We start from the raw sequence: 23010 nt of genomic DNA on the forward strand, positions 1-23010 counted from the left end.
ACACACACATAGAGAGCATACTTATCCTTTTCTAGCATTAGATTTTATTTTCTGCTAGTGGTATCACTATCTTTCCTAGTCAGCCTTACTGGAACCTAAGTCATTGTTGAGTCTTCCACTTTTCATCAAGCCCCACGGTCTGCAAATCACTCATAATTGTTATTTCTATCTTTGAATACTTATTCCTTCTGACTACTCTATTATATATGTATTATCTATACACACACACACACACACACACACACACACACACACATATACTACCATTAATTCCAGATACCCAGCCTTTTGTATATAGTCTTGGAATAGTTTTAGCAGAATCAATTGCTACTTTGGTAGGACTTGTCCCATTACAGTGTTCTTTCTTCCATGTGCAACACATAGCATTGGCCTATTTTCTTCTTCCTCCACTTGAGTACCCATGAGTACATCTTACCGTCACATTGTATTTATGTTCCTTCCCTGACTTTTTATTGCATACTGAAAAAACTTCTTGGCTCTAGCATGATACTTAAGAATATTTGTGAAAAAAAAAAGCCCTCCTGATTTTTCAACCTATTTTTTTCACTACTATTTTCATAGTTCTATGACCAGTGTGTGTTATCTACTTCCTTGAATGATCTTGGAATTCTTTTGTCGTAGCTGTGCTACATTCTCTTCTTCCATCATTTGAATTTTCATTTATATTGATTTGTTTTCAGATATTAAAATTACCTTACTTGTCCTGAGTTCGGGAATCTAGTTTTAATAATTTTGTATCCTATACAATCAATGCCTGCATATATCAGGCACTCAATAAAACTTTGATGAAGAATGCAAGACTGCCTGCATAAATCAGTGGTATAAAGGAATTATTTTGTTTACTATCCTGACTTTACATAACAGTCTGTTACAGGAACATTTTTATGAGCTAGGTAGTTGACAATGATTTTCCTCTTTCCCCTGCCACCACTACCACATTTAAAAGCAAAGAAAATGAACCCAAATTGTAGGGTGTTCTTTGAAATGGTTGAACTCATCAGAACTTACTTTGTCTCACTATCTTGAGTCATAAAGTATAACTGTAGACACTAATATTATGAATAGTAGAGACGGTCATTGGATCATTGATTTTCAAGATGGAATACAAATAAACCCCAGCTTTTCTGGAATAGGCGATCAGCATTTACGGAGTTTTTTCCTATATATATCAACAAACTCCTGCCATCCTGAATCTATTCTTCCGGCAGTCTCTGGATCTTGCCTCATGCAACTCTATCGTCTGGGTTGCTCAAGCCAAAATCTTTTGGGCCACTATTGACTCCTTTGTCTTTTTTTGTCACCCAAATCCATTACATCAGGAAATCCTGTCGTTTCTACATTCAAAATGTACCCACAATCTGATCCTTTGTCACTTCCGCTATCCCCTCCTGGTCTAACCCCCCACCACCTCTCACTGGGATTATTGCAGGTTCCTCCAGCGCATCTTCCTGCTCGGCCTTTGCTTCCTTGTTCGAGATTTCCAACACAGTAGCCATAGTGAGCATTTGAAAATATAAGTCCTAGCACATCACTTCGCTGCTGCAAACCTCCAAGGGCTTCTCCTCTCACTCAGGGGAGTCGGATTCCTTATCTTGCCTCACAGGCTGTGAGCCGGCTGGCTCCTTGTTACGTCCCTGACCGGGTCTCCTAGAACTCTCCCTCTCATTCCATCCCCTGTGGAATGTCAGCAGACAGAGCTTTTTTGGTTTTGTTTTGTTTTGTAGTATCTGGAATACTGTCCGGCACATAGCAGGTGTGTACGCCATAGTTATTGAGTGGATGGATGCATGGGCTGAGCATTGCTGGGAATGGATAAAGTGTAAGACACTTCTTCCTGACAAAGTTTCAATTTAGTTGGAGATCAAAACTAGCACAAAGGGTGAGAAAACAAATATATTTAATAAAGCATACATACTTTGGTTCTCGATTGTGTCTTGAAGGTTCTAAGTGGTGTGGGCATTCCAAGAGAGAACGACTTGGAGGGTCAGAGTGGAAAGGGTGACTCCTGAGCTAGCCTTCGGGCTATGAGTAGGGAGTGATCAGGTACGGGGAAGAGAGACGGCCACGCCGCGGGGGAACAGGATCCTTAAAGAGCAGCTCAGCAGTGAGGAGCAGAGCAGCTGTGTGTTGGGGGGTCAGTGGACAGCCCAGCCTGGTGGTCAGAGGGTGCCTAGACAGGGGGTGGGGATGGGGAGCATGTCTATGCTGTATGGTTCAGACTACAGAGCACCTGGAAACTCAGGCAGAATATTTTGCCTTCATATGGCAAGAAAGAAGGTGATACTAAAAGTTGTTTGTTTTTTTAAGCTTGGGAGAAAAATAAGTTCACTTATCTCACCATAACCATTTTAAAGTCTGCCTTTCATCTGCTTTTCTTGTCTCCTTGTTTCCCCAATACTTTGCAGAAAGTTTATAATAAGCTACTTTATATCATTAAAAAGTATTGTTATATCACTAAAGCTTCATTTCACTGTACCTTCTCTTCAAGGTCCAGTCACTTAATGGTTAAAAAGATACTGCTTTTTGAGTTCTTGCTGTTACATTCAGGATGTTTCTGTGCCCCATTTTCAAATACTACCTTTGGAGGGGGCAAGAAAAAAAACAGTCAAGTGAATTTAACTCTATGGGATTTTTTTTATGATTAGCTACTTTTATACTTTATCATTTCTTGATATTATTTTCTGTAATGCTGGCTGATTTTACCTGCTGTTAAAAGTAAATGAAAGAAAATTGTCCATAATAGCTTTTATACTTTTGTTGTTTACCATGACATACATATACAGCTGCTATCAGAAAAAGCACGTGAACGTTAGTAGGTGCTAAAGAACTCAGTGTTGGAGGGGTTGAAGTAGGCAGAAATCTTTTAGGTTCTATTTAATAAGCATTTCTTGAGTATGCTACATGTCCCATGCCATCAGGGAATACCACGATGAATCCATTTCTTTCCTTTTAAGTAACTATTCCAGAAAATACTTTCCTCCCTGTTTCTTCTCCCCAATGCCTTTTCTTTCTTCCAGGTCCTTAATTTTTTTTTTCTGTTATCAATTATCTTATAGTGTTGTATGTATTTTTTAAATATTTAAAAATCACTACTACTCTTATCACCCTATCTTAGGTCCTTTTACCAGTCTTTCTCTGGGTCTATTTCAATACTTTCTTCATCAATATCTCTCCATTAACATAGACACGAGAATGACAGATCTAAAGCACAGACCTGGCATTTGCTCTCCTGGTGTAAAAACTGCGTGTGGCCCCTGAGCTCCTCCACCTGTGCAGGAGGCTGCACAGTGCTGTGACCTCAGCTTTTCTGCCCAGTCCCACCTCATGCCTCCCTCTGCTCCACACTGGATGTCCGCGGGACACGGTCTTCTCACGATGTTCTGCAGGCAGTGGTCTTCCTCGCCTGTATCCAAAGCCGGTCCTGGCGTTTCTGCCTTTGGGTCTGTCTGACCTGACTTCCAGCTCTGGCCTTGTTGGCCTGCCTCGGGCTGCTCAGGCTTTGTGTCTTCTTGAATGCTTCCCCTTCCCAAGTTCTCGTCCACGATTCCCTGGCACCTGTCGTCTCTCTCGCTGTGCTTGCAATATCCGTGTCTGAAGCTCAGCCCTTCCATTTTCCAGTCATGTCTCTCATTGATTGAGAATCTGAGAGAGTGTGAAAAGTGATCTTAGCAGCCAAAATAGACATTGCATGGAACACAGTGCAGATCCTGTTCTTAGCTCATGGGAAAGCCATGCAAGTTCTCTCTTGGAGGTATTAACTCATACTTTAAACACTATTATAACAAGTTGAACTTGATGTCCAGTGAATTACAGGTAAGTAGCAAAGTGGAAGTGGCAGGACAGGGACAGAGGTTGGCACTGAGAAATTACTCTGGCAGTCTGGCAGCAACAGGAGAAAGAAAATTATAAAAAGGATATGTGAGAATTCTAAAATGAACAAAACAGGGTAGTTCTGGGGGCTTTTAACAATAAAAGAAAAACTGAGGCTATGAATTATGATTAGTTTATTTTTAAAGGCAGAATAGAAATCAGTTAAGAGAAGGCATAGGAATTTATTCTATATTTTTGTAAATATCCTTCCAAAACCATAACCATTAAAAAAAAATAGGGCTCAATGGGTGAAATGTAGCTGTCTGGAAAACTCAGCTACCCAGAATAACTCATTCTGCTTGTAAATGGCTATTAAGTAGGTGTGATTTTTAACTGAGCTAAAATCATCTGAATAATTATAGAAATTTTACAAAGTTTGCAACTTTGTCAATAGTCTCCTTATCTTGTTCGAGCAATATGGAAATACTTAATTTACTTTAATCTCTATCATGTCACTATATAATTTTTCCTTTTAATGCAGTCGAATTGTTTTTCATTTAATCACCAGTTTGAATCTGTTAAAAAGTAACGCAATAGAAGAATTAACCTTTCATCATCATTTGCATTGTTCTTTGTACTTTTCAAACCACTTTCATGTTCATTCTTCTGTCTATCCCTGTGAGCTGGGCAGATCATACAGTATGATTTTTTTGATTTTTTTTTTTTTTAATAAAAACACAAAGGCCAAGAAGATATTGTGGTGCTGGCCAGGTGCAGTGGCTCAAGCCTGTAATCCTAGCACTCTGGGAGGCCGAGGCGGGCGGATGGTTTGAGCTCAGGTGTTCAAGACCAGCCTGAGCAAGAGCCAGACCCGATCTCTACTAAAAATAGAAAGAAATTATATGGACATCTAAAATATATATATAGAAAAAATTAGCCGGGCATGGTGGCGCATGCCTGTAGTCCCAACTACTCCGGAAGCTGAGGCAGGAGTATTGCTTGAGCCCAGGAGTTTGAGGTTGCTGTGAGCTAGGCTGACGCCATGGCACTCTAGCCCAGGCAACAGAGTAAGACTCTGTCTGAAAAAAAAAAAAAAAAAAAAAAAAAAAGATATTGTGGTGCTGACAAAGGTTTTCCCGCTAATGCAGGGTCGATGCAGGAACGTAGCACTAAGCTTCTATGTCAGTGACCTCCCTTAACCTGCGGATTTTGGCTGGCTTTTGACTCATCCCTTCAGTGTTATCTCCTCTGTCTCTGCTCATTGACAGGCTATCTGGCCACTGACTTCCGAGTTCCTTCTTGACTCTCAGTGTCTAGAGTCTCTTAACCTCACATCCATGTTTCTTGCTTTCTCCCTTGTGCTGCTAACCTTCCTTTGCTGTTCTCAGTCCCCAGATCTGAATTCCTGTGACAACCATACTGCTGCCTTATGAAGCAGTGCAAGCTTAGGCCTTAGCCCACCCCTACCCCTAATCCCTCGGAGGGAATCAGAGAATACTTGTGCCTTCTCACCTGTTCAGTATCTTTAGGTTAAAAGTCAGATTTGCACAGGAGAGTTAGAGCCTTCTGTCTGCATCCCTCTCTCCACGCCACATACAGATGCAGGCAGTCAGGCGTGTGTGCACAGGAGCACCTCCCCGCCCCATATGTTTTGTAATTTAAGGTTAAGATATCAATCACAAAATAAAACCGTTAACAATTTTAGAGGATATTTTTGCCTCTAAAAGTGTTTAGAAAATTACACAATGTATCGTATTTGTATGCATAAGAAAAAACTCTTATCTTCTGCTTTTGATTTTTTAAGATTAAAAATGGTTGCATTATTTTATTCATAAATTTTCCCACAGATCATCCTTAAAAATTATTCCAGTCAAAGCATTACTTTTACTACAGCGGTTGTTTTACTTAGGCTGCCTGAACATCATTTCTGTTTCAGCCTGGTATAGTCAATTTTGCTTCATTTAAATGATATTTCATCAATAATCACAGAGAAACCTAGCAATTCTTTAATTTTGTATGTTCATGCATGTATAGTTGTGTGCAGTGGGTATAGTTGTATAGATGTGTATATGCATATACAACTTTATATAGTATATGAATGCATTTGTGATTAATGGTTAATAATCATCTTTTCAGATAAAAAAGTATGTATGGGTTAAGGTTTTCATCTTTGGTCCTTTGGCAGCTGGCTATGTGTATTTAGTAATATTTAATATTTTAACTCAGGGTAAGTTGTTTTCTTTTAATTTTAAGTGCTTTGTATTATAATATTTTAGAAAGCCAAGTATTGATTATTTCTCTTCTCTGTGAAATCTTACATGTTTTATGATGTAACAAAGAAGTAATAAATGATATTTTCAGTCCACTATGTTAGTCCCTTTTATGCCAGCATTAGCAAACTTGTGCAAATAAAATTTATGATCATTAAATGAGTAAAGATGTGAAATTATCATATAGTTCAGTAGAAGTTACTTTTATAGCAATTCTCTGTATAACTTAAGGTTACAACATATTTTTTGTGTATCTAATAAAATGAGGCCAAATTACACATTACCTAATACAAGTAATTAAGCTAGTAAAATTAATGGGTGTTTTCTCCCCAGGGCTTTTTTGTTTTCCTAGTAACAGCTTTATTGATTAGAACGTTATTCGTTGTAAATGACAGACACTCAGCTTCCATAAGCACAGGCATGAGGGTGAGTGTACTGGACCCCATAACTAAGCTATGGTAATGACAGGGACACAGTTGGGCACAGGGACTGCAATGCCACCCAGAAGCCTTCCCTCTATGCTTTCTTCTCTGCCTTTTTGTACAAGTTTTCATTTTCTTAGCTTTCCTATGACCTTACATTTCACAGCCTCATACCCGGAAGGGCTAACCCTTCTTTAGATCTAGAACATTCCAGAAGAGGGCTCTGATTGACTCAGCTTAAATAACATGGGGCTCAGGGTCCCTTTTTAAATATAATGCTAAGTGAAGGAATATCAGTTCCAATAAGGGAAGGGAGAAGTGAGGAATGTTAGTAAATGAAGATGTTCACAAGCCAACATTAACAGGTGCTAACAAGGTGCCAGGCACTGTGCCAAGAACCTTATGTGCTTTGTTTCATTTAATTCTCATAACAACCCTTTGGGGTGTGAGCACTATGACCACCCATTGGACAGATCAGGAAACTGAGAGTGTGAGAGGTTTAGAAGCATCCTGTCACCTGACAGAGCCGAAATACGAACCAAGGCTTATGAAGCTTGATGCTCATAACCACCAATTAAATCATCAATATTTCTAGATAGATATTCAATAGAAATAAGATTTTATTTTCCATACTCTTCTACTTTAAAAAAATTCACGCAGTAATTAAACATGTTTATAACTCTTTGCTTTTCCATTTATGCTGCTTTTTCTTTACCAAAATATCACATTGCTTAATAGACTCCCAAACCCCTTCACTGATTTCCTAACACAGAGGGAGAAGGTGTTGAGGCAGTATTTGACTTTGACTTTTACATTTTCTTATAAAAACTTGAATATAAGTAATTGCTTTCAGGCCTGTAGACCATGGCAATAATTTAATTAGCTTCTCAAATCTAAATTAGATTAGTAAAGTTGTGATGCATGAAAAAGCACAGAAAAATATAATGTTACTTTCTTTCCCAGCATTCTTAACTACAGAGCAGTAATGTGATCCTTCACAAATTAAATTCTTTAATATCTGTGTGGATGTATTGAATCTAGTCTTAAACTTTCCTAAAATATCATGAGCTGGCTGAATAAGCCCATCGATTGGGTAAAAATTTGAAAAACTTTCTCATGCTAATGTATAGCATAGTAATGAAATCTCATTTAAATAAGCAAATAACATTGTTGATGAAGAGTTATATGATAAAGGTTAGTGATAAAGGTGAGTTTGATGGACACAACATTTTCAATTAATTGTTTACCATCTGTTATGTTCTCTAATCAGTGTTAGAACCATCCATAAATCACATTTGCCTCATGAAAAAAAGAAGGCAATAATTTACATGTGTGTATTTTATTGTAATCAGCATCTGAGACGTTACTTTCTGACTTAAACATAAAGGATAGGAGGATGCTTAACTCTTAATATGGGGATGTACTTATTTTTTGTTATTGTTGATGCTCCTTAGTAGAAAGCTGGAACGTTTCAAGAGTGAATTAGAGGTTTTGCCATTTTTTAGGAAGTGTAATCCTAGCAAAGACATACATTCTCCTTTTCAATTACACTTGTCACTTCTATAGGCAGTGCATAAACAGAAGACGTACTTAACTTATAAGATGGCTAAGCATGGGTAGAAAGTTCCTGACTGCTATGTAGCTTGGTCAGTCATTAGCTGCCGTGTTTAGCCAGGACACAGCCTGGGGAGGGATGGGCAGTAGTGTGGCAAGAAATAAAGACTTTTAATCTAAGACTCCTGTCCATTGATTCTTGAAGGAGAAAGGGGAGAATTTTCTCTCTTTCTTTTTTTAGTCTAAGGTGTTGTACAGAGATCTAGTTATTCATTCAACAAGTACTTACTTAGTGCCTACTATTTGCCAGTGGGTATTCTCGTTACTAGGGATACAGCGGTGGACAAAACAGATGTCCTCCCCTCCTGAAACTTACACTCTCGGCTTTTCTTCTTTCTGTGCCCTCCCCGCCCCCCCCCCCCGGCCCTCACCCCCAGTGACCTGTCTACTGTTGCCAGTCAGCACACATAAGGAATTTGAATAAGTCACAAAACTGCCATTACTGTGAGGCAGTTCGGGAAATAATAGTGAGATCTCAGGTTGTGTGGTGAGATCCTGGTTTTCTGTTCCAGGGTCTTGCTGCTGCTGTTCCTGCTTCTTCCCTGGAGGTTCATCTCCTTAATGACCAGCCCCTGCTTCTTTCTCAGCTCAACACTGAGTTTCTTTACTTTGGCTCACTTTTCGGGAAGAGTGAAAATGTAACCGTATTTAGAGTCCAGTTCTGCCTCCATTGACCTCTGGTCAGAAGTGCCATTTTACTCCCTGCAGAGTGTGGACCGTATTCCTAGTTCCTCTTCATTTGTTCCCCTTTCTTAATACCTTGCACTTGGTATTTGTGGAAGTTTCCCTAAATCTCTTTACTTTGGAGCTCTTGATTTTCCCCTAAATTTATCTATATTCTCTGTCTTAAAGTAAAAAAAAAAAAAAGGATTTGAGAAGTCCCCTGGCAGCAAGGATGCACCCATATCATCGTTGTCATTCCCTCTTGAAAGACATGGGCCACACATTAAGCAGGTTAATCTACTCTGAGGAGCCTCTTGTTATTGTCATCTTATAATTTATTAGATGAACATAATTAAAACGGGAATCAGCAGATGGCACTTAACGATGTACTTGTAATCTGGTTCACAGTGTGTTGTTGTCATCATGCAGACGAGGAAATGGGCAGAGTCCTTTAAACAGTGGACATTTCAGGGAGATTAAATTGACCTTAATCATTTAATCAGAAAATTTGGGAAGAGTGTATTGCCCAGTATTTTAATCAGAAATATCTTTTGCTCATGAAGTGAGAGAGACTGAGAAAGAGAGAGAGTGAGTGAGAGTAAGAAAGAAATGGAAGGTGGAGTGAAGAGAGAGATATTGAGAGAGAGCAGGTCAAGTCTTTTTCCTTGAATTTTTGTTAGCTAATTAACCTGGTTTGGCTATGTGGAAATCTCTAGAGATGCCTCAAACTCCCAGACTCAGTAATAAAATGATAAAAGGAACAAAACAAATTAACCTTCCTTGAGGGCCTATGGTGTGCCAGGCATGTGCCAATAGCTCCATACATACGAACTGAGGTTCATAGAGATAGGGACATATCAGGATTACCTAAGTAGTTAGTATTGGAACTGGCATATTATCTCATAATCTCTCCTTGCACCAAATTGTCCAGCAGTCAAAATGCTAGTTGCACTTTTTTTTTCTTTGTTTGTCTAATATTTCCTTTTCATCTTTTGGTGAAATACAACAGTAAGATTATAGACACATGCAAAAAAGTAAATAGTACAACTAAGATATTTGGAATTACCCTACCTGAAATGACTTTGTAAGGTTTATCCTTCCCTTTCATAATAACTTTTTATAAATGTTTTATATGGATGTAGGTGGAAAGGAGGGGAAAAATTAAATGAAAAGATGTCACTTAAAATTATGAAGCTCAAATTCTCAATGAGAAGTAAACCTAAAAATTCTGTTTAGTTCAACTCAATTCAGTAATTATATACTGAGAACATACCAGTCTCTAGACTGGGTACTGCAAAACAAAGATGGAAAGAAAAAAACATTCATGACATAAGGTTGTAGAATCTAAGAATTTAAAAGTCACAATGGAGTTTTTAAGAGTCGGTATCACAATTGAGGCAGAAAATGCATAAATATGGGAGATCTTTATTAAAAACAATACTGGGCTGATTCTAATAGATTTCTATCATTATTTCATGGGAAAAACATACTTTCGTTATTAAATTTTTAAAAAATTTTTGCATAATTACTCAAAAGGAGATTTCTTTTCCTCTACTATTAAAGTGTCTTTGAGATGTACTCAGCCTTTCTGACATCTTTGAATTGAGGTAAATAGACTTTTGGAATGAAATATTTTCCTAGCATGAGAAAATAGGGTTCCCACTTGATAAAACCGGGTGGAGCAGATCAGGCAGCTTGCATAGGAGTAATGGTCGAGAGGTGAGCAGGGCTGATCCCAATACTAGTCTCTTCCTGGTGCAGGCTTGTTTGCCATTGGTGTTGCAGCAAACCATTTTACAGTCTTTACCCCCATGGTATAAAGGAAAGCGTGTCATTAATGCTATACTATTAATTTGCATATTTGAAGAAATAAAGGTAATGGGACAAGAGAGAAAACCAGGATTGATCTTTCCTTTCTCTTCTCTTTATTTTTTTCTTCCTTGTTTTTCTTCCTAATTACCTATACTCCCTTAAATATCTTTGTAACACAATAAAGAAATTGCTGTTACACTGCTGGTGGGACTGCAAATTAGTGCAACCTCTGTGGAAAAGAATTTGGAGATTCCTCAAAGAGCAAAAAACAGAAATACCATTCAAAAATAGAAATACCATTCGATCCAGCAATAGTACTATTAGGCATCTACCCAAAAGAACAAAAGACATTCTATAATAAAGACATCTGCACCCAAATGTTTATGGCAGCACAATTCACTATTGCAAGGATGTAGAAACAACCCAAGTGCCTGTCAATTCGTGAATGAATTAATAAAATTTGGTATATGTATACAATGGAATATTACTCAATTATAAGAAACGACGGTGATCTAGCACCTCTTATATTTTCCTGGATGGAGCTTGAGCCCATTCCGAAGTGAGGTATCACAGGAAGGGAAGAATAGGCTCCGCATGTACTCGCCATCAAATTGGCACTAACCGATCAACACTATGGTGCTCACACGGTAGTAATATTCTCCAGGGATTAGGGGGTTGCGGGGTGGGGGGGGCGGTAAACTCACAACTAATGGATGCGGTAAGTGTTGTAGGGGGAGAAAAGACACGCCTCAAATCGCAGTTTGGTTGTGGCAAAGTCATAACATGTAACCAAAATGTTTTACCCCCATAATATCCTGAAATAAATAAATAAACAAAATAAACAAAAAGAAATTGCTGTTTAAAAATCATAAAATATAAATGTAAAATAATGTGATATTTATAATTTATAATATATTACATAATCATACATGCCATATAAAGAAATAAATATAAAAATATGAGTAATACAAATTAAATATAATTCCACTCAACGTTTGGCCAGTTAAACGGGAAGATCTGGAGGGAGAAGAATGGAGACAACACACACACACACACACACACACACACACACACACACGCACACGCACACACACATACACATGCACGCACTTCAGAGAGAGAAAGGAACATAGGAGAAGCTCTTCTGGTCTCAGAATTCTTACTTAGTCAATTTATTTGGTTTTATCCTGCTGTTTCTTCTGTCTCTAGGATTAGCCTCTATTACTGTCTCTCAAATGTAAATTAGATTACCCTCTTATCACTGAGCTTCACTTGCTTTCTGGCCTCCAGTATTTAGTGGCTGTGCTCTGCCTGGAGTTGACACAAGGACCCACTGGAGTGGAAAAGCCCTGTGAGCTTCAGCTGCAGGGACTAGGAAAATCAATTTATATGCCAATAGCCTAGCAGCTTTCCATCCTGACAACTATTAGAACCACCTGGCGGCTTTGACATTTATCCATGCCAGGCCTCACCTCGACCAGCTAAATCGGTACCTTTTGTGGTAGGGCCTCTGTTACCACCCTTTAAAAACTAACTCACTCACTCTCAGGGTGGTAAGTTCAGAAGCACTGGTGGAGAAGATTCCTCACTCTTGCATGAGGGCTTTAGAATTTACCACGGAATATCTATTTAGAAAATTTGAAGCAACGTTTGTCCTTTGATTTTCAAATGAGAGAATTTTTTTCTTAAAGAATGCATCAATTTCCCTTTAATTCATTTTTTTCTGCCTTTTTGATGTTTTAATTTGTTTCTCTAGTTTTTTTTTTACCCAAAATTGTCATAAATCAGTATTTCTCATGTTCCTTCTTACATGTTTCGCAAATGTTCTGGAAAGTTTTTATTTTGTTTTGTACTTTGCTCTGTTCTTGGCTTAAAGTGTGCATTGAACTGAGATTGTTGCTGCAATAGGAGGCATATTTATTCTGACTCAAAAGTGATTAGTTAATATGTTTCCTTTCTGGGAAACAGATGGTGCATTGAACATAGCTTTTCTTCTGAGTAGCTGCCTGAGTGGGGATTATATAAGAAATACTACAAAAGGCCTACTCCATCAATAGATTTTACATTAAGGGAAGACAAAAAAAAAAAAAGTCAGAGCCAGTGAAGATGTTTTGTCACAGGACATGGAGTCTCTCTGTGCCAGGTTATTTAGTGACTGACTCAGAAACAGTTTTTACTTTATCTGAGGAAAATCATCATAATTAAGTTGTCTGTTCTGAAATTGGTATTTTATTTTTTTATGATAGTCAGTGCTTAAGATATATCCTTGAAAAGCCCAAGTTACTTATTAACAAGCACAGGGGTTTTATAGTAAAAGTTACCATCTCTCATGAGGCTAAGAATGATTTTTTTATCTCACACATAGCATTTTATATTTATATAAAATATATATATGTATTATATATTTATCATCTTATAAAAATCTTGAAGGTATAAGGATTTATTATAAATAAGATTTGCCTTTCTGTTGACATACCTTTCTTCAGAAAGCTTTTTTCTCAGAAACCTTGGAGTCCTGACATGCTGCAGGTTTAAGGACTTTTCTCTGGGCTCCTTGCCTCCTTCCCCAGCTGTTACTTAACCCTGGTTCTCTGATTCACTTATTTTCCTAAGTTACCCTGTGCTGGTATATTCAGCCTCTCTAACAGTTGTGATATTTTCTCTTCTTTTCCTCAACTCATTGTTAAGGGATTTTTCAAGTCTCTCTGTGGCCTCATAGCACTAACTCCCAGCTCTGTGGTTGCCAAGGCTTTATATTCCATTTGATTCCCAGAGATTTATTACAATTAGGCCATTTTTAAGTTTAAATGTCGATGTCTAGAATTTTCTGGAAATTCAGATAGAGAAACATATATATATATCTCACCTTTAATTTGACTCTTATACAATATTTAAATAAAGCCAGTTAGGCAGGCAAATTTGCATTGAGGATGAAAGTTACAGTTTAGAAGAGCTTGCTTTTCAGTTTATCTTATGATGTAGTTCATGTTACAATGAAGTTAGATGAACTTTCGTTCATTTTACAAATGATTTTACAAATGATTTGGAACATTTTGAGGTGAAGTGGAAATGGCTAATGTGATTGATACTGAAAGATGGAATGTTATCACAAAGAAGAATATGCATTTCTGTCTTAATCTACAGTTTACCTTGACAGTGTGTTTCTGATCTGCCTGTTTCCAGTGGACAGTCGAACACCACCGTCAAAGCAGCTAGACAGGAAAGGTGGCATCCTCAGATGTGGAGGGAATTGAGGCCCCAGGCGTGATCAGCTGTGCAGGAGACCTTTCTAACCTGCTTTGAGAGTGTCCTCTCCGTGTTTATCACATTCCTCTGCCCTTGTCTCGTCAGCTCCCCGTCTCTGTTTCCGACTCTCAGCTTTGCACTTGACTTTGGTTTCTGTCTGTATGCTTTGCTTCTCTTCTGGACGCTTACTCTTCCCGCCTATGTCCTGAGGCCAGGCCTTGTGTTATGCTGCCCTTTTTGTCTGAAAGCCTATTTCAGACATTCTGGAAGCCCTCTTGCTCTATTACGCATTAGGATGGTCCTTGAGATCTTGCTATGTTCCTGTTGAAAGGTTCATGGTCGTGCTACACTTCTGGGCTGCAGAAAATGCCGTTTATTAAAAATGAACTGTCAAACAGCCTTAGACATGAGGATGTATCCAAGATATGTTATTTGTCTTCAGTTATTTATTTTTAGGAACACAATAAATTGATCAGATAAAATAAGTTTTTTTTGTTTTGTTTTTTGAGACAGAGTCTTGCTCTGTTGCCTAAGCTAGAGTGCAGTGGTGTCATTATAGCTCACTGCAACCTCATGCTCCTAGGCTTAAAGGATCCTCCTGCCTCAGCCTCCCCAGTAGCTAGCACTAGTAGGTGTGCACTGCCATGCTCAGCCAATTTTTTCTATTTTTAGAAGAGACAGGGTCTAGCTTTTGTTTAGGCTGGCCTCGAGAGGTTTTCTTCATGACTTACAGCTATTCTACACTAATTATACTTAATACTTTTCTTGAGAACAATGAAATGAAACACTGTCTTTGGGTTTCACAATACTAAATTTACAGTAACAAAATATTGTTTTATTTCTTCATTTATCTTGTTATACTTCAAGGTTTACAAATATATTAAAATTCAAAAGTCACCAAAAACTCTGGGCCAATTTATTAGCATGAGTGTCTGTTTTCTTCTAGTTTTGCATGTGTATTGAGGTGTGGTGGGGAATTAATGGAGAAAGTGGGGAGAAATTTTTTCTTATCCTGGCCAATTTTTACCCTGGAGTAATTTTGTCTTAACTCTTTCTCTGTATACCCTGGTAGCAACTCTTTAAATGGTGATATGCCACTTGGTTATACAGAATGTACAATCAGACATCCAAACTAATACTGTTTTGTTTTGTTTTTTTTTAATCACAGAATTGACTCCCGAGGAGAGAGCCCAAAAGATTGCCAAAGCCATGCGCAAACAGTCTTCTGAAGTCAAAGAGAAGTGGGAAAGTCTAAATGTTGTTACAAGCAATTGGCAAAAGCAAGTGGACAAGGCGTTGGAGAAGCTCAGAGACCTGCAGGGAGCTATGGACGACCTAGATGCTGACATGAAGGAGGCAGAGTCCGTGCGGAGCGCCTGGAAGCCAGTGGGAGACTTACTCATCGATTCGCTGCAGGAGCACATAGAAAAAACCATGGTCAGCATTGCTACCTTTGAAAAAGGATTTTAAGAAATATTTTCTTCAAAGAGACCCCCATATATGAATTGTTATAAGGGATTGTTATAAAGCCAACACCACTGCAACCTTTACCCAAGTCAGGAGTCACAACAGGTGCTTTCCATATGTCCCTCACCGTCAGAACCGCCTCTCCACAAATAACCACTTACGTGACTCTTATGATAGTTTACTTTCATTTTTCTTTGTATTTTTTTCATCCAACTTTGCATCCCTAAACAATATAGATTATATTTACCTATTTAAAAAAAATACTTTAAAAGTCCCTTTTAATCTCTAGATTTCCCCTCTATTTCTTTTTTCTTTTCTTTTCCTTGCAATTTATTTCTTGAAGAACCTGAATTGTTTTGTAGTGATTCCCATTAGCCTGGATTTTGCAGAAATGTGTCCACATGGTATAGTATACAGGTTCCCCTCTACTCTATCTCCTATAAATCAGTAGTATGATTTATAGGTTTAATCAAAAGCACACTGTTTTACTGGTAATTCTGATCTATAAATTTTATCTCATTATCTGAATATATTAATGGATAAATAGTTTAGATATAAATTCTCTTTGTTGTCAGGAATTGCCTAAAGTTAAGGATGTTAGACCTATGGTTAGACTCCTTTTGGTTCCCATATTCTAGAACATCTCTACAAAAAAAGTTAATGACATTTAGGCAATAAGAGATGCAAATATAACAGATTTAGAGTCTAGTAGGGTTTGTAGTAATATAGTAAACTATATGCTAGGTAGTCACGAATCAAATCAATGGATAATCCAATGAAATGTTAGAAGTTATTAGACTGACAATATCATAAGTGGAATTTTTATTGCAAAAGATATACATCTTTTGCGCACAAACATTGGATAGCATTCTTTCCCCCTTTGTATGCATATAGCTGAATAGAAAGAGAACTAAGATCTAGGAAATTAACTGAATACTTAGGTAAATTACATAAGTCAATATATGTATGTATAGACACAGGAATAATAATAATAGCAATAGGTAGCATTTATTGAGACTATGTGCCAAGAACTGTTCTTAGCCAGTTTGCACGGATATGTCTTTTAATCCTCACATCCACATAAAAGATAGTTATTATTATTATTATCCCCATTTTACAAATAATAAAACTGAAAGTAATTGCTCAAGCCCACATAGCTAGTAAGTGGTAGAGTTTCCATGGTTTTTTTTCTTGCTTTTCTCTTTCATTGCAAAGACCTTTTAATACAACTTTGATCAACTATTTGAATTTAAAGCTTTGAAAGTTAAATATTAAATTTTAAACTTAAAAATTTATTATTAATAGAGTATTGGTGTATGTAAATATACATAAGTTTCCAGCTACCCTATGAATTATATAGGCTTGTTCCTACAACTAGAATCCTAAAAACCATTTCCATGATCTGAGTTTAAAACAACCCACTGAAAACAAAGCCTTTAGCATAGTTTCCTTGGAAGTTACACACTTCTTGTGTTTTTATGGATGATTTTAAACACTTAAAATCTTTAGGTCAGTGGTTTACAAGAAGTATGGCCTATTGAACTGCAAAAATGCCTCTTGATTAGAGCAGAAATTTACCCATTTGAACTTGAAAGTATCAATTTATAATACAGAATGGTTAGTGTTGGGGGAAGCATAAAGAATTGTATCTGGGGTTATTAAATGCCCAAAAGTTTGGGAGTTGTTAATCCCATTTGATTAAAAGACTTACCTACCTCTATATCCAAATACTTTTGTTCAAATCTCTGCTTAAGTGGAAAGCTAGGAAAAATACAATTAATATTTTAATAGAAAGGACTAAACTGTGGATTAAAATATTTTAACATCTTTTTAGGAAAAAAGAAAATAAAATCGTAAGTCTCAATAAGCTAAATAGATTAAAAGTCTGTGATGTTTTACATGTGCTTTAAAGTATACCTAAAATCTCATTGACACTGTAGTCAGATAAAAATAAGGTTTTGTTTGTTTGTTTGTTTTGAGACAGAGTCTTACTCTATTGCCTGGGCTAGAGTACAGTGGCATCATCATAGCTCACTGCAACCTCAACTCCTGGGCTTAAGGGATCCTCCTGCCTCAGCCTCCCCAGTAGCTAAGAATACAGGCCTGCGCTGCCATGCCTGGCCAGTTTTTTCTATTTTTAGTAGAAATGAAGTCTAGCTCTTGCTCAGGCTGATCTCTAACTCCTGACCTCAAGCTATCCACAGGCCTTGGCCTCACAGAGTGCTAGGACTGCAGGCATGGGCCACCTCACCCTGCCTTTTTTTTTTTTTTAAATAAGTATTGACTATTGCTAAATATTATTAAGTATGTCAAGGCAACTGGAAAACAAAATATTTGGAAAAAATCAAATAATTTCAACTCCTTAAAATTATCCTTAATCATTCTTATTTGCAGAATATACACCTTCTGGCAGGAAACAGGTTTGGGATTCACACCTGCCAGTGGGCTGCACCTTTGATACTAGCAGATGTTTCTGTTTTTATAGCAAGAGAGGCCACATAGACTCATTCTATAATAGGAAAGTGTAGTCAAAACCTGAGAAATTGGTTCTTTATACTAGAACACACAGCCACTCTGAAACCATTTTAAAACTGGCTTTCTTTCAAGCCCCTTAATTTTGAAGCTCTTAAAAAACAAAAGATAAACTTTCTTGATAGAAAGATTCCTCATTGCCATAAAATACTTGACCATAAAAACAAAAACAAAACTCAAAGACTTTGTTTGTCAAAGCCTTTTTAATGTTTTCACCTATGGCTAATAATAGAAAAACATTATTTTTGTAGAGGAAAAATTTAAACTCCTTTACTGTTCTATAAGATTTTTAAAAAATCTGTCTCGAAGGTATAATCTAATTAAAAAACAACTTTTACCATCTTTTGAAATAAAACTGGTTATTATTTAAAATTATATAAATCTCAGAACATTTTCTAGCATTTCATTTTTAATCTTGAATACCTAAAATATTTAAAAAGTTGATTTTAAAAGCTAATTATAATTCTTGAGTTCTCCATTGTACCCATGGGGAGAATTTTAATATATAAAGTGACAATCATGACTGAAGAAACTTCTAAGGACTGGAGTTCTGTAGTTGTTCTCAAACTGAATCTGCGGGAACGTAAGCCCCTTCAAAGTCCAGACTGAAAAATTCTCCTTCTCCACCTAACCCACACTTCCCTCTATCACATGCTTCTGTATTAATTAATTCTTTACACCTATAGTGCATCTGTTACCGTACAACTGCTCTTCCTATTTAACCTCATTTGTGTGTCTGTCTTTGTATGCACATTCTGTCAACCATAAAATATGCAGCAATGGGAAGAAAACTACTTCAACTCTAAATTTCTTCTAGTTCCATATTGTAGCAATTCCCATGACTTTGTGGGCTTCCCTTCCATCTGCTTTTGAAATGTTGGTATCTGCAGGGTTTTGGCAATATTTCTTACTTTATGAATATTGACTTCACATTGACTGTTTCAATGTCATTTATACACTGCTGTTTCCAGGTCCGTGTTTCCCACACCAACTCTGGGCTCCAGATCTGACTGTAACTGGTCATTTCCATCTTGAGCTTCTTCATGTGGCTTTTGAGTGTGTTAAAGAACTTTGAAACACTAAATCATATTCTCTGCTTTACCTAGGATTAATTTCCTTTTTAAAAATAGAGTGGATTCTTAATATTATTTTGATGTTTATCAGCCATAATGATTATTTTTAGCATATACATGTGTAGGGGAGGCAAAATTTTACCTCTTCCCTCTTAGGGTTTTTCATGTGGGTCTGAGAATTAAACTGACATAAGACATTAACAGGAGAAAAGCACACAAATTTTTTTCATATAGTTTTTTGTGACACAAGAGTCCCCCATAAGGAAATGAAGACCCAAAGAAATGGTTAACAACTAAATAACTTTATATTAGGTTGAACAAAAGGAGGCAATTTTGTAAAAGTACCTAAATTATGAAGGTAGACTAAAGGAAGGTAAGAATTATTTTAACAAGGTCTGTCTGTACAGAATTCTCTTAGTCTTAACTTTTCATCCTTGACGACAGGTTACTTTCCTCCTGGCATAGGGAGGACATTTTAAATATGGGAGTTTTATTAATGTCTCCCGATTTCAGGAAGAAAAAGTCAAAGGTCAGAGTTCCCTTTTGTACCACCTGTTTTTTTAAGTGTCTTCAGCTCAAAATCTTTATGCCAACGTGGCCTATTTGGGATGACATATTCTACCATCCTTCACATGTTATAGAAGGGGGAGTTATATAAGGTAACTACAAATGTTTTGGAAGAGAGAAGGAAAGGGGGAAGTGGTTAAAGAGGCTTTCCTTTTATAAACATAAGGAAGAAGCCAAATTAATACCATAGTGTTTTAATAAAACTTTAGTCTTCAAAGCACCCTGGTATATATTATTTCTAGTGTATATTATTTCTTTACTAAACTTGTAGTGGTGACAGAAAAGGGCTAATAGACTTATGCCTAGTCTCTTAAAGAATAGGGAATGTAGAAATGATAAAAACCTGAAGGCCAATGCTACCAGGATGTTTACAACACCTACTATCTGTAAGTGAAGTTTTGTATATGATTAACTATAATTTTGTGACATACCAAAGAATTAAAAATATTATAGTCTTCTCTTTTAGCATCTCAATTCTGTTTCTCTTTCTATATTGGCTTAATCTTGCATCAAATATCATTTTTGCGGGCCTTTATCAACATAAATGAATTCCGCCCTCCCGTATTGCAAGTCATGTGTCGAATACTAGAGAGTGTCTGTTCTCAAGAAGCTTCCATTCTTTGTTGGGACGTCAAGAATATGGTTGCTCATAATATCAACTACCAAGTGCTCTGATGAGAAATGATATTTCAAATATCTAATAACTGGTTTGGTATGACACCAATCACAACAGCCCCACCCTCAAACCCCTCAGTCCCGAAGTGTGTGTCCAGATGTGTGCTGGCTCAAAGTCCTGGCTAGGTTGGAGAGGGCAGAGAAAATGCCCTAAGAGTGCCTCCTGGGAGGGGCCTCCAGTCTAGGCTGCAGGAGGAAAGGCCTCAGGGAAATCTTCTTGATGGGTGGGGACCAGAGTTGAGCCTTTTAAAGGATCCCTAGGATCTAGGCAAGGATTGTTGGAAAAAGAGAATATAAACATAGAGGCAGGTGGAGTTATGTGGAGAATGGAGAAAAGGTACTATTCTCGTTATTCCGTTTGCTCTTATGGGACATATTACTTTCACTGATCCAAAATATGTTTTGTTTTATCTTCTGCTCTTCTCATACACCCTCTGCCCCCACACATACCAGCTCTCTCTGTACTGTGCTCAGAGGTGGCATTGTCAATTCTAAGATTCATTTACTTCTTTTCCTGTAGACTTCATTCTTCCTGTCCTGGCCCCAACCACAGACAGTGATGATAAATGATTTTGAAAGGGACAGGACTTATCTATGGAGTCTAAAATAGGCATTGATTTTGTGGTTAGGAAAGTTGTTTTTACGGGCCACTTTCTAACTTAATTTTAAGTGGAACATGTTTAAATCAAGTTGTTGCATTGAGTGAAAAAGTATTCAAGGAGCCATGTTGAAATAGGAGAAAGAAAAGAAAATATGAAAGAAAATTAAGGATAGAATAAAGACTAGAAATCAGTACAGTGGAAAATAATGGCAAACATTTTCCAGACTAAATTTCATGTATTAAAAAATATGAAAGGAACTACATAATCATTTAAATAAGTTTGAATTATGGCTTTTCTCTGCACAAACTAATTTATAATGTTGGGTTATAAAGGGTGACTCTGCCTCCTCATCCAGGTTACTGAAGCCTGAATTAAGTCAGCTGTGGTGTTGAGTGGGTAGCTGCAGCAGGTAATCTCTCTGCTGGCTTTGCCATTTTCCCTGAAGGAAAGTTGGTAGTACAGTTTCCTTGGTGTGGTGTATGCAGGGGATTGGTTTCAGGCCCCTGAGGATACCAAAATCTGAGCATAGTTAAATTCCAAAGTCCTTGCGGAACCCAGCTATACAAAAAGTTGACCCTCTGCATACTCGGGTTTGCATTCTGTGAATACTGTATTTTCCCTATGTTTGGTAGAAAAGTTCCTTGCATAAGTGGACCTGCACAATTTAAACCTGTGTTGTTCAAGGGTCAAGTGTACTAGCTTTTGTCACATTCTTTCTGATGACATATTTTCTGTCCCTTTCTTGTAGGCATTTAGAGAAGAAATTGCACCAATCCACCTAAAAGTTAAAACAGTGAATGATTTATCCAGTCAGCTGTCTCCACTTGACCTCCATCCATCTGTAAAGATGTCTCGCCAGCTAGATGACCTTAATATGCGATGGAAGCTTTTACAGGTATCAGCTTATCCCCCTCAATAATGCAGGCCTACAACTTGGTGGCTTTGAACCCTCCCTCACTATTCTATAATACCATGCACCACCGTTTTTTTCTTTGTTTTGTAATTGATAATGAATTTAGCATGTGGCAACACCAGGTATTTGTCTTTCAGTATCTTGAACCCAAGAGCCTCATTTATTTATGCATATAGATTTTTTTTTTTTTTTTGAGACAGAGTCTCGCTTTGTTGCCCAGGCTAGAGTGAGTGCCGTGGTGTCAGCCTAGCTCACAGCAACCTCAAACTCCTGGGCTCAAGCGATCCTCCTGCCTCAGCCTGCCAAGCAGCTGGGACTACAGACATGTGCCACCATGCCCAGCTAATTTTTTCTATATATATATTTTAGTTGGCCAGATAATTTCTTTCTATTTTTAGTAGAGACGGGGTCTCGCTCTTGCTCAGGCTGGTCTTGAACTCCTAAGCTCAAACAATCCACCTGCCTTGGCCTCCCAGAGTACTAGGATTACAGGCGTGAGCCACTGCGCCCAGCCGGTGCATATAGATTTGAATGTAATTTTTTGATATGCTATTCTTATGATATTTGTAGAAAATTGCAAAAGATCAGATAAATCACAGTAATTGAAACCTACGGTAGGTCACGGAAACATTTTTCCCATAATGATTCATAAAGGAGTTATTTTTTAACCTTCGTCTATTTTTTTGTTTTATTTTGAAAAATTAAGAAAGTCTCCATCCTTTTTCTTCCAACTGGTTGCTATTTAAATAGTGGTGTTTACCTTTAGCTCTTACATCTGAGCTCTTCTAATGCAGTTGTTTTAATGACTCTAAACCTTAAATATGCAATTTTGATGTAGTATATAAAAGTGTTTTATTTGACAGATAATAATATTTTATAGTATAATAGATTTGCTGAATTAATTCAAATGTCAAAATAGTCAGTGGTTCATATTTTCTTAATGAAACTGAAGAAGTAAGAGATGAATGTATAATATTTAACAATCTTCTGTCTTTGCGAAGAGTGTCAATCTGGGATTAGTAAGGCAAAATCTGTTAAGTTCATATGTGCTTTTCTAGTGGCTAGAACAAAACAGTGTTTGATCTTTTTTTCTTTTTATCTTCTGCTCCATTGCTCTAAATCATTATCTTCATGTGAAGATTCTTGTGGTCCATCTTGATTTACTTCCCATTCTATTTCTGTTATCAGCATCTCCAAAGATTAGAAGTCAGAGAAAATGTTATACTTGAAAAAAAACATGTATTCTGTCATCCTTATCTATGATCCGGTAACCACTAGAGCTCAGATGTTAGTTGCTAGTTGAATAAGAAGAAAAAAAATCTA

The 23010-nt window shown here is 37.3% G+C and overlaps 1 protein-coding gene across 4 annotated transcripts in view; it reads left to right on the forward strand.

Annotated features, from left to right (window-relative positions):
• Nucleotides 1–23010, forward strand: part of UTRN (utrophin) — a 472601-nt gene that overhangs the window by 357005 nt on the left and 92586 nt on the right. For all 4 annotated transcript variants that reach the window (XM_045544518.1, XM_045544519.1, XM_045544517.1 and 1 more), the window contains 2 exons: nt 15027–15295; nt 21523–21669. In XM_045544518.1, coding sequence (XP_045400474.1) covers nt 15027–15295; nt 21523–21669 — 416 coding nt within the window. The remainder of the gene's footprint in view (nt 1–15026; nt 15296–21522; nt 21670–23010) is intronic.

This window comes from Lemur catta, chromosome 2 (genome assembly GCF_020740605.2).
Source record: "Lemur catta isolate mLemCat1 chromosome 2, mLemCat1.pri, whole genome shotgun sequence".
NCBI classification, from domain to species: Eukaryota; Metazoa; Chordata; class Mammalia; order Primates; family Lemuridae; genus Lemur; species Lemur catta.